The sequence below is a fragment of the Pelophylax lessonae genome, assembly GCF_965119305.1.
Source record: "Pelophylax lessonae genome assembly, chromosome: 7".
In the NCBI taxonomy this organism is placed as follows: Eukaryota; Metazoa; Chordata; class Amphibia; order Anura; family Ranidae; genus Pelophylax; species Pelophylax lessonae.
The window spans coordinates 61,356,818-61,375,062 of record NC_138774.1 but is presented as its reverse complement, the minus strand read 5'-3'; the positions used below and the strand labels follow the sequence as shown (position 1 = coordinate 61,375,062).

The 18,245-nt window shown below is 43.2% G+C and overlaps 1 protein-coding gene across 1 annotated transcript in view; it reads left to right on the top strand.

Moving 5' to 3' along the window:
* LOC309560038 (complement factor B-like) overlaps positions 1–18,245 on the top strand; it is a 131,524-nt gene that overhangs the window by 54,653 nt on the left and 58,626 nt on the right. The window contains exons 7-10 of the mRNA XM_082263541.1: positions 12,251–12,392; positions 12,866–12,997; positions 13,588–13,680; positions 17,113–17,250. Of these exons, the coding sequence (XP_082119667.1) occupies positions 12,251–12,392; positions 12,866–12,997; positions 13,588–13,680; positions 17,113–17,250 (505 nt within the window). The remainder of the gene's footprint in view (positions 1–12,250; positions 12,393–12,865; positions 12,998–13,587; positions 13,681–17,112; positions 17,251–18,245) is intronic.

Sequence of the window (18,245 nt, the reverse complement as noted above, 5' to 3'; positions counted from 1 at the left end):
GCTTTCCGAATGGACATTCAGTGCAGCTGGAGGTTTTGTGATAGATAAAAGAGTGCGCCTGTCCACAGACTCTGTTGACCAGCTGACATTTATCTAAATAAATCAGTCCTGGATCAACAGCAGCTATCAAGCCCCTGATGCTGATGTAACTATTTGAATTTGCTAGGGGTCTGGCATCTCTTGAAGACTGCATATGCTGCCTATCCCATTCCTGAATCTTGAATATGCTAGCTTTCAACAATGTTTTTGGTTTAGGACACCACCAACACCCAAGGCCCAATTTTTCTGCACCTGTATGACAAGTACATGCGATTTTAATCTTGTATGGAATTTTTAACAGCAGGGCCCCTTCCTACGCCCAGCAAGAGTAACTGTGGGGGTTTGCATTGTTCAGGCACCACAAACACCCAAGGCCCAATTGTTCTGCACCTGTATGACAAGTACATGCAATTTCAATTTTGTATGTAATTTTTAACAGCAGGGGCTCGTTCCTGCGCCTTGCACCTGCGCTTTTATTTTTTATAGAATTGGCGTACCAGATCCAAATCCATACCAGACCCGAAGGGACTTGGGGGGACCCTTCGCCATTTTTTTCATGTTTTTTTTTATCTGTATTGCCGGGAGCCGACAATACATTACAGCCGCGAGCAAGTTTAAATTATATTTTTTCTTTAGAAATTTCAATATTTCTGCAGCAGGCTACATACATCGCACAAATACGCCACTTTACAGACACATTAAAGGGACCCCCCAACCACAAAGGAATTTTTCATTTTTATTGTTTCACTTTATGCATCATTAAAATCGCTGCTCCTTTAAAAACAATCATTTTTAAAACATTTTTTTGCATTGGTACATGTCCCCCAGGGAAGTACCCAGACCCCCATACACTTTTTTGAGCAATAACTTGCATTTAAGCCTTTAAAATTAGGACTTTTGATTTTTCATGTTCGAGTCCCATAGACTTCAATAGAGCTCAAATGTTCTAATGAACTTTTCCTCTGTTCATGGTGTTCTGGTGTGAACCGAAACGGGTGGAGTTTGGCCCATCACTAATTGTATATACAGCGTTCAACATAAAGGAGTACATCCCTACTGAAAAGTAAGATTTCAATCAATATCTCAATGAACACAAGACCAACATTTTGACAAAATTGAGTTTTATAGAAAATTTGTTTAGCTCATTACATGAAAGTAAGGTTAATATTACAATATAATTTAGATTACAAAATCTTCAGTTTTATTCAAATTAGTTGATGCAAAAATGAATACACCCCCACAACAAAAACTACTACATCTAGTATTTTATATGACTTCCATGATTTGTAAGGACAGCACTAAGTCTTCTAGGCATGGAATGAACAAGTTGGTGACATATTGCAACATCTATCTTTTTTCATTCATCAAGAACAACCTCTTTTAGAGCCTGGATGCTGGATGGAGAGTGATGCTCAACTTGTCTCTTCAGAATTTCCCTTAGGTGTTTGATTGAGTCCAGATTAGGTGTAACAACCCTACAGGCTCACCTGAGTCAGAGGACTGCTGGCCGGAGGTAGGAGTGGAGCCCAGTGGCAAGGACCTCAGGCAGGTAGTAGGTGCAGGAAGTCTGGCAGAGGCGTCGTCAGACAATCCGGATTGGCTACGGTGGTAGCAGTGCTGGATACCGGATGGACACCAGGTAGTACTCTGATGAGGACACGGGTTCACCTGAGGTGCGGAAACTAAGTGCTAGCTGGTTTTCACTAGAGCCATAGACTGCGCTGCAAGCTAACACCAGGTCGCGGTCCTCGGGATCACCCAGCCAGGCAGAGTGCAGGTTCAGTCCGGAGGCAGAGGAGCAGACAAGGGATAACCAGAGAGAAGTCAGACGAGCCAAAGGTCGGGGCGGGCAGCAGTAAGCGTGGTCAGACAATCCGGATCGGCAACAGAGGTAGCAGTTCAGTAGGTAGGGACAAAGCAGAAGAGTAGTCGGTAGTCAATTCCTGGTCAGCAGTGGATTTGTGGTAGTAGACAAGAGCAGCAGGTGAGGAGAAGCTTGATCAAGGCTCAGGAGCTCAATAATCAGCAAGCTGGAGTGCAAGGGGCTGGACTTATATAGGGAAGTACCAGGTGTGGGGAATCAAGGGTGATGAGCAAGGCTTGGCAAGTCTAAGGTTGAAATAATAGGCTTCAGGGAGGAATGTTCAGGGAGGAATGTTCAGGGAGAAATGTTCATGGAGGAATGGCCAGAGAGGATGGTAGCCTAGTAAGCAGGGCTACCGCCTGGGATGTGGCTGGTCACGGGTTCGAATCCTTACATTAGGAGACATACTTGGCCACTGAATCACTTTCACCCTGTTCTTCTTCAGGAATGCAACAGTGGCCTTAAATGTGTGTTTTGGATCATTGTCATGTTGGAAAAGTGCACGACAAGCAAGGGCACGGAGTGATGGTAGTATCTTCTCTTTCAATATAGAGCAGTACATCTGTGAATTCATGATGATACCATAAATGAAATGCAGCTCCCTGACACCAACAGCACTCATGCAGCCCCACAGAAGAATACTGCCACCACCAGGTTTTACTGTAAGCACCATGCCTTTTTATTTGTACTCCTCACCTTTACAACCTCATACAGTTTTGAAGCCATCAGTTCCAAAAACATTTATCTTGGTCTCGTCACTCCAAAATACAGAGTCCCAGTAGTCTTCTTCTTTCTGAGGATGGGCCTGGGCTTTTTTGTGCATGAGCTTTAGGAGAGGCTTCCTTTGTGGACGACACCCACGCATGCCATTTCTCTGCACTGTACGTCGTATTTTGTCACAAGAAACAATTACCCCAGTTTGGCTTTCTACTTCTTTAGCTAACTGCTGTGAACTTACATGGCAATTTTCTTCAACCCTTCTCATCAGAACATGCTCCTGTTGAGGTGTCAACTTCGAGTGGACTGTCTGAATGTCTCTGTGAGATGGTTGCAGTTCATCTTTGTCACCTGTAGTTGATTCTTGGTAATTAGAATTTTGTTGTCTAAATTTTAGTTTTGCTCCTAAGACTTTCATTGGGGGTGTATTCATTTTTGCAACATGTTGAATAAATTTGTTAGGAAAAATACTTTTTTGTGTGCTCAAATTAACAAATCTTAGTTGCAATCAATGGTTCACATTTGTGGGAATATTTTTATTACGGAGTGATGGTAGTATCTTCTCTTTCAATATAGAGCAGTACATCTGTGAATTCATGATACCATAAATGAAATGCAGCTCCCTGACACCAGCAGCACTCATGCAGCCCCACAGAAGAACACTGCCACCACCAGGTTTTACTGTAAGCGCCATGCATTTTTCTTTCTACTCATCACCTTTGCAACGCCATACAGTTTTAAAGCCATCAGTTCCAAAAACATTTATCTTGGTCTCATCACTCCAAAGTACAGAGTTGCAGTAGTCTTCTTCTTTCTAAGCATGGGCCTGGGCTTTTTTGTGCATGGGTTTTAGGAGAGGCTTCCTTTGTGTACGACACCCACGCATGCCATTCCTCTGCACTGTACATCATATTTTGTCACAAGAAACAATTACCCCAGTTTGGCTTTCTACTTCTTTAGCTAACTGCTGTGAACTTGCATGGCAATTTTCTTCAACCCTTCTCCTCAGAACATGCTCCTGTCGAGGTGTCAACTTCGGTTGGACTGTCTAAATGTCTCTGTGAGATGGTTGCAGTTCATCTTTGTCACCTGTAGTTGATTCTTGGTAATTAGGATTTTGTTGTCTAAAATTTAGATATGCTCCTAAGACTTTCATTGGGGTGTATTCATTTTTGCAACATCTTTAAATGAATTTGTTAGGAAAAATACTTTTTTGTGTGCTCAAATTAACAAATCTTAGTTGCAATCAATGGTCCACATTTGTGGGAATATTTTTAGTATAGCGACCCATAGAAAATGTATATGTAAGAAAATGTATAAATATATTGCGTATATTATAGTTAATCTAATTGCACTAATGATTTATATAGCGATTTTTAAATTTTCACATATTTTTGCAGTATTATACATTATTTTTTATTTCTGTTTGATATATTTACTAATTAATTTAATAAGGCTTTTTAGAACATAGCTGTCTGGTGCTGCCACTAACTGCCTTTTCTAGCACCACACTTAAGCTAGCCATAGATGGATAGAATTTCAATCCACGTATAGCCGTTCCTGCTCGATAGAAGTTAATCTAACAATCAACTTCTGTCGAAGATGAATGTTGAAATGGTGGAAGACTTTTGTCGGTCAGCAACTACATTCGGTGTATTCTGACAGCAGAGAATCCCACTGTCAGAATACAATGGCACAGCGGGTAGCATTCTTCCATCCATCTTGCTTGTGTGGATGGGGAATTAGTTAAATAGTTTTTGGAAAAGAAATGCGAGTCCTCTATGGCCAGCCTTACATATAGGGCACACAGACCAAAGTCCGAAACACCAATGGTCATTATGTCATTGACTATCTATTCAGCCACAATGTGGAAGGAATGTGCGGGCAAAGTGGGCTCCAAGTAACAACCATTTTGGAAGAGGAGACTGTCTGTGAAGGCTCTTATTGGTATGGTATACTATGGTATATGGTATGGTAGTAGCTAGTCACATTCAACTGGACGTGTTCTATAATGTTGAAGATGTCTCAGTTCTCACCCAAGCAGCTTCCTTGTAATGAGCATCAGAAACTTTCCCGAGCATGTTGTAGCCAACGTAATGGACAGGGACCTTAATCCAGTGACCACAGAATGTTGAGTGTCCAAAACACCTGTAAGGTAAACCATTAGATTTTACACTTGCTTTTCCCCTGGCTTCTGCCCAAAGCACCTAGTTGAGGATTACCTAATCATCCTTCTGCCAGGATCCAGGGGGATGTTGAGTAGCCCAAATCTCACTGAGAAGAGGATCCTACACTGTGCTGCAGCATCTTCACACAAAATTTGGAGTACGCAGCATTCTCCGGGATCTTGTTGGCAGGACGATGAAATCATGCCCTGTACTACAGAAGCTGGGGTCATAGTAAGTATATCATCTACATTTTTCCCCTAAAGGTGTATTAACCACTTACCGCAAATCGCCGTAGCTGTATGCCGGCTGCAATAAGTGGCTGTACCGGGGTGATGCCTGCAGCTAGAGGCATCATCCTGGTACCATTTTTTAGAGCCAGCGGTCGGCTTTCAGGCGGTAATGGCTGATGCGGCTCGGGAGCTCCGCTCGATCGTTACCCCAGCGAGTGGAAGGGGACGCCCCCCCCCTCCCGCTGCCTTTCACGTCTCTATCCGGGTCTCCCGTCCCACCTCTGCCGGCTGATTGGAGTCCCGATCAAAGCCGGTTTCGGCTTCGATCGGGTCTCCGATGACGTAACCTGGAGGCAGCGTCCATGACGTCACATCCGGGTTACTCGGCGGCTAAAGGCACCGAATTTAAAAAGTGACTGTCTTCAAAAATGCAGTTTTCGGCATTTTGAATACATTGAAGTGCAGTGTAGGGGTCTAGGGTCTTTTAGACCCCTGATCCCTCCATAAAGAGTACCTGTCACTGCCTATTGCTGTCACAAGGGATGTTTACATTGCTTGTGACAGCAATAAAAGTGATCGGATATTTTTATTTTTTTTAAAAACCTGTGCTAAAATGTAAAAAATAAATAGGAAAAAATTTTTTTAACCACCCCCGTTGCCGTGAACTCGCGCACGAAAGAAAACATATACGGAAGTCACACCCGCAAATGAAGTCGCTGTTCAAACCACACATGTGAGGTATTGCCGTGATCGCCAGAGCGAGAGCAATAATTTAAAAAAAAAAGAGCTACTCTGTAACTCTAAACTGGTAACCTATGGCGATTTTTATTGACCTTAGTTTGTCGCCATTCCGCAGATGTGCACAATTTTAAACCATAACATGTTAGGTATCTATTTACTCAGCGTGACATAATCTTTCCCAATATTCAAAAAAAATAAAAAATGGGCTAACTTTACTGTTAAGTATTTTTTAAATGCAGTGAAATGTAACTTTTCCAAAAAAATGGCGTTTGAAAGACCACTGTGCAAGTACCGCGGGACAAAAAATATTGCAACGACCACCATTTTATTCTCCAGAGTCTTTGCTAAAAAAAAAAATATATATATATATATATATATATATATATATATATATATATATATATATATATATATATATATATATGTATAATGTTTGGGGTTTCTAAGTAATTTTCTAGCAAAAAATACTGATTTTAACTTGTAAACAACATGTGTCAGAAATGGGCTTGGTCCTTAAGTGGTTAAATCTATATACCAAGGGGGAGAGGGGGGTACATTTAAAAAGCAGACCTTGGATGGAGATACATTATATCATTTTTTTTTAAACACTCTTTATTTTAAGAATTTTACGTACAGATAAGAATACTAAAAGAACACTGTAAGAATGTATACAGAGTTCAACATAAGCAATTTCAAAGGCAATATAACAAAATAGACTAAACTGAAAACCATCCTGTCTATAGAGTGGGGAGAATATAAAGGGAAGGGGGGAGAGGGATTGGAGGAATGAAAAGGGAAAATCTCACTCCCCCAAGTGCATGATTGAGACATGTCCCTATAAATGGGTAAAGAGTCCAACAGGACCACCTACGGCTGAATCTTTCCTCCTGTCCTGAAGCAAGGCTGTAATGCTTTTCATTAAGCGAATTTTGGCAATTTTAATAAACCAAATGGAGATATGGGGAGGTATCCCCTTTTTTAGACTAACGGTATGCAGACACGAGCAGCATTTAACAGGTGGATCAACAGAGAATTTTTATAGGGTTTCTTAGAGAGGTCAGAGTGGTGCAGTAGTTCCAAAAAGGGGGGGTTTGGGTGGGGGGAGGGGAAAGACCCTCCCGGAAAGGTTGCAAAAAACTGGGCTCACTGGGTAATTAGTGCAAAATATAAACTTTATTAAACCAATGGTGCAATACAAAAAAGGAAAATTGATATACAGTAAAAGCTATCTTAAAAGATAGTGACAAAAGTAATGGAAAGCCGACCCCGGGGGTCAGTATGGGTGGTAAAGTCAGTGGGGAGACTCCACCCAAGCCAGACACTGCGGCAACTACTGGGGCTCAATCTCGGGATACTCAAATAGGGGAAACGTGATGTGTGGATGTGAACCAACAAATCACTCCTACATACCCCAGATGCTAGGATGTCCCTTTAGCCCTGCAAAATGATGGGCAGTATGTGAGGTAGGGTCAGTGTGGCCCTGAATCAATGTGTAAATAGTGTACATGAACTAGCTTAAGAGCTAATGAGGACAGCTGCTGTCTAATTGTGGCCCGGTACACTAAGTATCGCAATGTAGCTTGAAACAAGAAAATAATAATTATAATATAATGATTGTGGTAATATCAGAAAATCATACATAGGCAAAACAAATATTGTGTACTGGGTGGCCACCCGCATGGGAGTATCAGGTACCCTGGAGTGATCGCTGACAGGTCAATTGTCACCTGTGTGGTGTGGGGACGGCACTCCCGTGTTAGGGTGGGGGTGGTGGAAGACCACGAGGCAAGGTAAGTCACGATGGTATTAGAGATGGGGAGAAGAGGAGGGGGTCCCAGGTAGAAGGTGGATGGTGGGGAGAGGGAGCAGTGCAATCCGGAGTGGGGGAGAGGTTTCTCCACAAAGAGGGATGTAGATGGCACCGGTCCCGCTTCATGAGGTCAGTGTGAAGACACTATCAGTACCCTGCAAATGCAGAGGGTTGAAGCTATGCAGCGGTAATCCACCCGGTGTAAGTTAGCCCAGTGTGTATCCAAATGGGGAGGTGTGGGGAAGCGGGCCTTACCGGTAGCTTTGTTTCCTCTGTGTCAGTTTCCAGTGTTTGGAAAGGTAGAGTCCCGTACCTCTCTGCGGGTAATACTCACGACAGGCGGTGTTGGATCCTTCCCCCGGTGTGTGGTGAACTTGTTCTCCTTGCCGATGTTCTCCTTGCCGACGCTCAGACCTCTTTCAGCCCCAACAGTGTCCTCCTCCGTCAGCTTCTATCTGTAGATGCGTGTTTACCTCTTCTCCCTCCGGGCAGCTTCCGCTTGCGTGATACGTCCCACGTGACCGTGCCTCGAAATGTCCTCGCTGAGACAGTCAGCTTCCCGTAGTGCCTGTGGAGTCTCGGCGTCTACCGTTGACGCGTTTCGCGTGCTCGTGCACGCTTCTTCAGAACGTGATGGCGTAGTCTGATGATGCAGTATATATAGCCGATAACAAAAACAAGGATTATTTATTTCAGCTATTAATTTGGTCCAGTCATCACCATCTTGTGGTCAGAACAGAGTATCACAGGTGTCATGGTAAAGTAATGAAGGAAAGTTAAGAGATAAAAAAGACTTTTGTCTATATATGTACAGATACTAAACTTCTGGCTAGTCTGACTTGGAGAGTCTCAAAAATGTTTATAGGCTAAGTATACTGTTTGTGTATAACTATACGGTTAGCCAAATCCCGCCAGGGTTGGGGGACAATGAATTTATTAATAATAAAAATCAAAGTGAAAATATAAACATTGTAATTGCAGAGGCTACCTTGTGGAAGGACTAAAATTGTCAATACAGAGGAAAGAGCCTATTAGGCTATGGGGAGAAATGCTTATATTGTGGGATAATTGTATTTTTTATGTTTTATGTGTGAATATATGTCATGAGGTGGGGGGGGGGATATAGTGGTGTATTCTATGAAATATTTGGGAAGTTCACTGCTAGCCACAGTCATATAACATAGTATACAGTCATGTGGCCCTCCGGGTCTGGTTATCTTGTCATGTCGGGATATTATTTACCTTGGCTATTCAAAAGAGACGAGTGTGATTATGTATATGATGTGACTATATAGACTGTGGCTAGTGGTTGTGAGAGAGTAACTGATGGAGGTGGGACCATTTGGAGGTGAACTTAGGGATCAAGGAAAACCTTGAGACTGAGCTCCTTGTTAAGTCCTAGGGGGGCCAGGGTGCGGAGCCTGAATATCCAGGCTTTTTCTTGGCACAGGAGTATCTTGTCAAAGTCACCCCTGCATGCCGAAATATTTAAAGTCCAAAATCCTTTGACCTTAAGGCCTTTAGGGTCGCCTCCATGCTCCTCAATGAAGTGCTGGGCAATGGGGGTTTCTTCTTTGAGCCTAATGCTTTTTAAATGTTCACCTATTCGTATCCAGAGAACTCTCTTAGTCTTTCCTACATAGATCTTATTACAAGGACATGTAATCTGGTATAGTACACGTGAAGTGCTGCAATTGATAAAGGAGGTAATGTTATATTCCTTGGAGCCAACAGCATCTATGAAGGTGTTGGTTTTCTCAACGTACTGGCAGATGTGGCAATGTCCACAAGGGAACATACCAGTTATTTTGGGGAGGTCAGTGAGCCAGTTTCTTTGTGTGCTGTTTTTATTAAATTCAGAGTGCACCAAATGGTCCCCTAGGTTTTTTGCTCTTCTTGCGACCATCAATGGTCTTGAGCCCACTATATCTTTTAGCCTGTCGGTTTTTTGGAGGACATGCCAGTGTCTCTCCAGTATTTCCCGGACTTCTTGCCATTGATTGCCATACTTTGTGATCAGACGGGGTTGTGTCCCCTGGTTCTGGTCTGGGGGCATGGTGTTGTTGGGTGTAAGGGGTTGTTCCCTGGTTCTTAGTCCTGCCTTTCTTTTTGCCTTTCGAAGTGTTCTGTGGGAGTAGCCGCGTTCCCTAAATCTGTTATACAGTTTCTGAGATTTACATAGGTAATCGCTGTATCCCGAACAGTTCCTTTTTAGTCTCATGAATTGTCCCACCGGAATACCTCTTTTGAGGGGTTCGGGGTGTGAATTGTTGGCTCTCAGTAAGGTGTTTGCTGCCGTCATTTTTCTAAAAGTAGATGTTGATAGTTTACCGTTATGTAGCCAGATGTTCAGATCAAGGAACGAGATCTGGTTTTTATCTACTGTGTATGTGAGGCGGATGTTACGGTTGTTTGTATTCAGTTCGTCCATGAATACTTTCAGTTGTGACTTCGTGCCTTTCCAGACCATCAGCACATCATCTATGTACCTCAGCCATGTCAACGCATGGCTGTGGTACATAGACGAGGCACTGACGATCTCCTCCTCCCACATGCCCAGATGGAGACATGCATAGGATGGGGCCCATGGTGCTCCCATGGCCGTGCCTCTAACCTGTTGATAGAATTGGCCGAGAAATTGAAAGTAGTTATTACATAGCGCAAATTCCAAAATTTCCATTAGGAATTTGTTTTGTGCTCCGTTAAGGGGGAAGGTCTTATCCAAAAAATGGTAGACCGCCAGAATACCCCACTCGTTGGGGATCGATGTGTAAAGTGATTCATCGATCCCCACTAAGAGTACCTCCTCATCAAAATATAAATCTTGGATCTTGTTGAGCACATCTCCTGTGTCCCTTACATAGGAGGGTAGGTCGCACGCTAATTCCTTTATAAGTGAATCAAGGTATTTCCCCACCCTTTTAAGGGGGCCCCCAATGGCCGACACTATTGGTCTCCCTGGTGGTTCAAGTGGGTTTTTGTGTATTTTGGGGATGGCGTAGAAGGTGGGAATGTTGTATTCTGAGATTTTAAGGTAAGTTTTTTCTTTGCATGTGATTAGGTTTGCCTCTTTTGCAAAATCTAATTTTTCGTTCAATCTTGACACTATGTTTGGGAAGGGGTCTTGTTGGACTTTCTTATATGTTTGTGTGTCTGATAGCAGTCTCCTTACTTCCCCTTCATACATATCCTCAGATAGTAAGACAACATTCCCACCTTTGTCGCTCTTTTTAATTACAAGGTTAGTGGCGTGTTTAAGTTCATGTAGAGCCCGTCTTTCCTCACCTGAGAGGTTGTCCGGGGGTGACCAATCCCATTTGACCATTTTGAGGTCTTCCTCTACTAATGAGAGGAAGATACCGAGCCATTTGTTGCTGCTAAACTTGGGCATCGAGGTAGAGCGGATAATGATATTTGCTCTTCTTAGGCCGGGAAGGTTGTCTTGGGGAAGCTCATCCCCAGGTTCCGACTCCTCAAGCAGGGAGTTTAGAATTTCCAATGCCTCTAGGTCTGCGGGGTCAGGGATATAGTCACCTCCACTCTTGCTTCCCTCAACGGAATATAGTAATTTATAATATACCTTCCTCAAGTAGAGACACACGTCTTTATAGACCTCAAAGTGGTCCATTCTCTCCTTTGGGGAGAATGAGAGACCTCTTTGTAGCAAACTGACGTGTCTGGTCTCTAATGCTCTAATGGGAATTGAGAGAGCTTGATCACTTTCTGATCACTCTCTCCCACCGATGTTTCCCCTGGATTTTGTTCCGGGGGGGGGGGGTGATGGTAATATGCGGGTTATTGGGGGATTTATCACTGATCATCGCCGGCTTTTCGCAGGGTCCTTTTGTTGTCTAGTGACTATCCTTTCTCTTTCTCCTTCTCTTCCTCTTCCGCCTCCCCTCCCTCTTGGTGCTTTCTTTAGGATACTTTTTGGGGGAGCCGGAGGTAGATTCTCCTCCGGCTGCTCTCCCTCTAAAAAATACACCGAGCGTTCCTCCTCTTCACTCCCTGAGATTGTGGACTTGTTCCACGATCTGCTTCTTGAGCCCCTACCTCTTCTCTTGGATCTACCTCTTCTATTGTGTACTGACAGGTCAAAGATTTCCCCTGTGGCCCAGTCGCCCAATTCGCGCTGGAATTTAGACTGTTTTGTCGCATGAAGAGTTTTTTGTGCTCTCTCTATTTCTTTTTTAAGGAGATCGTTTTCGTGTTCAAACTCGTCAAGGTTTTTTAGTGGCTCTAATTTCTCAGTGGTATGTTTGATTTGGTCCTGGAGTTCAGATAGCTGAATTTTCTCTTCCTCCACAATCAATCTCATCACATTAATCCCATGCTGGATACATGTTTCCTTCCATTTCTCCAGGAACCTAGCTGTTTGTAGGTGTGAAGCTGGAATCACCCTTTCCCTAAGTCCTCTTGGTATGATTCCCTGCTCTATATAAGATTCAAGGGACAATATGTCCCATCTCCTATTGAGGGGGTGCAGTAGTTACCTAGTTGGGGCATGGAGATATTTTAAACCTTTCAGATTACTATAGCCACATCAGTTGAACAGTTAAGGCTTATTACACTTTGCCTATCCTCTTTGTACTTTTTTGTTATTAATAGGAATTATAATAACTATATGATCTTTGACTTGACATCATATCTTATATTTATGCATACATATGTTTGTTTGTAGGTTTCCAGCTTTGACTTTACACCTCGGTATTCAGTCCTCACCTATGCTTCACAGATAAAAAAAATTGTGAGTCTCTCAGAGTCTGATATCAATACAGAAGCCGAAAAAGTTATAGAAGCAATTAAAAAATTTAAATATTCAGGTAAAGTATTAGCTGGATTATTCAATTACCAATCCACAAAAGAATGATATTTAACTAATGTGGAGCCTGGTGACTGAGGGGTTGATTTACTAAAACTGGAGAATGCAAAACCTGGTGCAGCTGTGTATGGTAGCCAATCAGCTTGTATCTTCAGCTTGTTCAATAAGGTTTTGACAAAGAAACCTGGAAGCTCATTGGTTTCTATGCAGAGCTGCACCAGAATTTATATTCTATTCTGACATGTTACCAAAATTCTTTCTATGTCGTTCTTGACAAAACTATATGTTTATTTCTGGTTGAAAAATCTCCAGTTGTCTCATGCTGGGGTTTGTACTTCCCATACATCTGGTGGGGATGTATATATTGCCTCCTCCCATAGCTGGAAGACCATCATGTGCCCAAATGCTATATACACTATATCACTTTTCAAAAGATGTCATTGTTCACGTTTTTTTCCATTTATACTCCCACAGAACATTATGATAAACAAGGAACTAATACACGGGCTGCCCTTCAGGAAATCTATAATCAATTGTCTTTGGATAATGTGAGAAACCCAGACAAATTTCTCAACTATTCTAATATTATTATACTTATGACTGATGGTAAGTATTAAGTGTGTTGTCCAACTCCTGAAAATCTCATCATGCTCATGCCCTGCTTTTGACATTTTTAGTCAGTCCATTAACTACTACTGACAGGCATAGTTAGTCATGGTCTACACCTGACAACCTTAGTCAGCCCATGGTCTACTCATGAAATTCTTAATCAGTCCATGATCTACTCATGAAAACCTTTGACAGTCCATGGTCTACTCCCGACAACTTTAGTCAGTCTATGGTCTATTCCTAAGAACCTTGACCACCAGTTCATGTTTTACTCTTGATGACCTCCTTTATTCTACAGCTTACCACTGATAACCTCCTCCCTTCGCTATTTCTTAAGACCTACATTAGTCAATATTTTGCTCTTAATAACCTTCCTTCATTTTATACACCTGACATCCTCTGTACTTCAATGTGCTACTCCTGTAAATAGCAGTCCATGTAGGTCAGGCATTGTCCTACTCTGTATAATCACCGTTAGTCCATATCTTGCTCATGACAATACCAGTTTGGCCAGCAAGCCTTCGTCTCCATAACAGTACTATAAGTGCTCCTCCACAAAAGAATAAACATTTTCCTTAACTCCCTAGGAAAACATAATATGGGTGGAGACCCATCTGTGGAAGTAAACAAGATCAGAGAGTTTCTCAATATCAGGAAGGACCATCGTGAAGATAAACTGGGTATGTAGCATCCTAGCTGCAATGGAATCAGACAAGCACCACTCAGGCTTTTAATGAAATCCTGTAAATGGGATACACGTAGATGGTTGAGCCTAAAGGGCTGTTAACTTGCCATCTAACTTTACTGGTTCATTAGATTGCTATCTCGTATTGAGGACACAATGTCCTTTGAAACATAAATACCCAAATCAGAGCCAAATAATGCCAAGGCAATGTATGCAGGAAGTTATGGCCTAGTGGATGTCCAATGGACCCAGCTACAACCTTCATGCTCTTGCAGAAAACCAGGGGGATAGCATGATTGATCAAGACTGTACACCTGTCCTGGCAAATTCCACTTAAATATGCTTTACTTTTTATTTGTTGTTGCTATTCTTTTTATATCTTTTTCCATACCATTTTTCTTTTATTTTCATTAAATCAGTATTTAAAATGATTTAAAGGCATGGTACACTTTAAAATGTTTATATGTTTTAACTAGGTTTTAGGCCTTATTCACAAGGGTGTACTACATTGTATATCCATGTGAGGACTATGTTTAACTGAAAGGGGGTGCACAGATGTTTCAAGCATTCCCATGTGGGCAGTCCCATTCATGTCAACTGGGATGCAGTGACTGCAGATACACATTTGTTGCTGCCAATTGGACAGCCATATGGGGGTGTGGCCCCAAATGCAGATAGTGTGCATTCAGGGCCATGCACTCACACCCGCACACCTGTCAAATTGGGAGCAGTGGCTGCATCCGTGGAGGCACTGCGTCCCAATTGCATTGACTGGCTGCATGGGGGTGCACAAACTGCTGACACCTAAATGTGAACATTTACTCAACTATAGGCTGTGTGCACAGGTCAACAAATAATGATTTGAAACTACATGGACAATGTACATCTTATGCTGGTGAAAAACACAAGGTGCAGGTTGGAAGGTTTACAATGCTTTTAAGCCAGCGCCCAACTTTCTTGGCACCAAAGACTGGTTTTGTGGCAGCCAATTTTTCCAGGTTGCCGCTCACTCATAGGAGTCTCAATGCTGTCAAACCTCTTTGCTAATGATCTGTATTTACAGATTTAGGGGTGCCTTTTCCACACTCATATAGAACCATTACCGTCTCTCCTAGTATTGCACGAGTGGCTGTGGGGAGTCTGATCGCTCGGTGACAGGTTTCCCCTTCTACAGTGCTGCACTCTTAAGATAGGTTCACACATGTCTGGCTCGGCTTTCCCCTCTGTTTTCACTGTGAATTTCCTAAGCAGCTGTTCAGCGGTTCAGCTGCGATTTTAGATGCAGGCCAGATGAGGATTTTTGGAGCAAGCTGCCATCGGCGTCTTTAACATTAGCTAGTTGTTAAAGGAGAAGTACAGTCAAAGCTCATTTGGCTGTACTTCTCCTGTGGATTACAGGAGTGCAGTTCGTTTTGCACTCCTGTGACCAGTTTTCAGCAGACAGCGGTCCAGGCTTGGGCAAGATTGCGACACTGGGGTTGGGATCCGCCCACATGCCTGGACAGGCTCCCGGTGTAGCCTCTCAGTGAGCCGCTGAGAAGCTGAGCTGGCCACTCCTGCCCCCTCCATAGCTTAGCACCCCAGTGAGCTAGGAGGCGGCAGAGCAGAGAGCAGTGACTGACATTTACCAGCTCTCTGCGTGAAGAGCTGTGAGAACTACTGTAAGTGATCTATGGGGGTTAAATCGCTCTGTTTATCAGTGTTAGAGCTGGTGGGGGACAGATGCAGCATTGGACTGATATTGCATCTACCTAGGTAAGTATGATTCTGAAAAAAACCCAAACCCCATACCAATCTTTAAGAAGCGGGTCGGGAAGCTGGCCGTCGTGTCCTTAACAACGGATGACTCATCAGCTGTCAGCGTGCTTCCCCGCTGACTGCTGAATGTAAAAAACCTGAGCATGCAGCCTGGCAGCCACGAAAGGGGGGGGGGGAATGAGCGAACACACCCCCTCCTGAACCATACCAGGCCACATGCCCTCAACATGGCGGGGGGGGGGTGCCTTGGGGCAGGGGGGCTCTGCCTCCCCCACCTCATATTCATTGGGACAAGGGCCTCTTCCCCACAACTCTGTGTGGTAGTTGTGGGGGTCTGCAGGCAGGGGGCTTATCGGAATCTCAAAGCCCCCTTTAACAAGGTGGCCCCCAGACCCTGCCCCCCCTATGTGAATGAGTAGGAGTACATTGTACCCCTACCCATTCACCAAAAAAAGTGTCAAAAAGAAATAAAAACACAGACACTTCATTTATTAAAAATTAAAAAAAAAAAACAATGTCTTCCAGGGTAGATCCATTGTCAATCATGACACCTGCCGCCACCCCTGGACCCGGAAAAAGAAAAAAAGAAAACTTCCACCTGCACAAAAGGCTCTTGCTGTCTGCCTGCTCCAATGCGTGACAGTTCTTAAATAGCTTAGGGGCGGGGCCACCTGGCGATGCCACCTCGTGCCACCCCCCTGTGACGTCACCGACTGGTACATGCTTCGTTGATGTCGTCGCAAGGGGATGGTATGAATCTAAGAGGGGAACCCCACGCCATTTAAAAAAAAAAAATTGGTGTGGGGGTTCCCCTCAAAATCAATATCAAACCTAAGGGACCTTAAAATCCGTACCAGACCACAAGGTTTTTTTTTTTTTCGTATAGAATTTGTGTTCAAAATTGATCTGATGTGTGATTCAGATGCATTCCCATAGAAGGCAATTAGCCTGGAATTTGCATCTGCAGTACTTAAAAAATGCACAGGACTTTTTTTAAATTTACAGGGAATTCACACTGCACTGCATATATGTGAACCAACTCAAAAGAAAGCCGGTTTGATTCAAAACGCATCCAATTTGCATATCTGTGAATGGAGCCTTAGGAAGCGCCGCTATAATTGATATTGCTTCACCCAGTGGTTCATTATTATCTGTTTACCTTGCCTATTTATTATTATCTGTGTTGAATCTGCTACCTATTAACATCATCTGACTGGGTATTGCTGCAAGTAGATTGTATTCTATAATTGACTTGAATTACTTTAAAATACTCAATACAACAGTGTTATTGAAATTCATGCTCATTGCCTTAACTTTGTGCTGGGTATTGTTGGTGAGCCTAATCCATGTATGAACCTAGAGCAGTAATGGCGAACTTTGTCACCCCAGATGTTTTGGAACTATATTTCCCATTATGCTCAACTACATTGCAGAGTGTACGAGCATCATGGGAAATGTAGTTCCAAATCATCTGGGGTGCCAAGGTTCACCATCACTGACCTAGAGTGTCAGAAGGGTCGAGGTGTTTGCAAGATCAGGGCAGTTCCAGAGGACAAGCCTAATTCAGCAGCCCTTCCGTGGGTAGCGTTACACTGACAAGGCTCAATAAAAAATTGCTTATGGTTTGACAGCCCTTCTAATGAGGCCAATGTTCCCTTCTCCTGCACAGATATTTATGTGTTCGGCCTGGGTAATGATACCAGCAAGGAGGAACTCAATGGTATTGCCTCCAAAAAGGATAAAGAGAAACACGTCTTCCAGATGGAAAGTATAGATGCGCTGAAGAAGGCCTTTGATGATATAATTGGTGAGTAATTTTCTTAATCATCTATATAAAAGGAAATGTCACCAGGAAATGATCTTACCTCATGGTGTTATCAAGCAATAAAAAATTGCCAAAACTACCCAAATGTAAGGTACACGCTATGTTATTAAAGGGTATATCTGAGTAAAAAACAAAACATATTCAGTATTCTCAACAATACATTCACGTTTCCCTTTGCTTTTTCTCTTTAAAAAATTATGCAATCACAGAAAATTACAGTACCTGTTGGTCCTGCCAAAAATAAATGATCCCTGTTACTTTGTGTACATGCAGCTGCAGGGCAGGGAATCTCCCTTCTTTATGTTACCATGGGGGAACTGCATGCTTGTTGTAGTGTACTGTTACACAGTGGGTTAACACCACCTCATGGCTGGTGGTCAAACTACTTTACTGGGGCCCAGCATACAGAAGGATAACATCCAGTGACACCTGTCCCGGCACTGACTTCTGAGACACTTTGAGGGAAATAGTGCTTGCCACTGATTGTCATCCACCAGCTCTTCACAACACACTTTGCTCATTACTTGGGTCCAGTCCAAAAGGCCAATTGAGGGGAGCTACTGCACCTATTTTGTGACGTCTCACACACATGTGGCTCCAGGCCCAGTCCCTGGGAGAATTTCATTCCACAGCGGGCCCTAAGATAGGGACAATGCCACTCAGTGGGGTGCGACCAAGCCACCACTACTTACAGAACCTCCATCACCAGCCTCCACTGATGCCTCTCCCAAACTAGCTGTACCTCCTTGTCACTCCTCACTTCATAACCTGAAGAGTTAACTAGTATTGAACATTTAATTCCCCATTTATCCAATACTCTGTAAAGCACACACTGTTCCAAAGTAATTTAGGCCAGCTAACTTCTCTTTACCAGTATGTGAGTAGGGCAGGGGTTGTGAAGTGATAATCATGTACTCAATGTTTCCCTTCTCGTGGCCAAGCAAGGGTCACATGAGAAGCCTGCCCCAGGGTGGGTT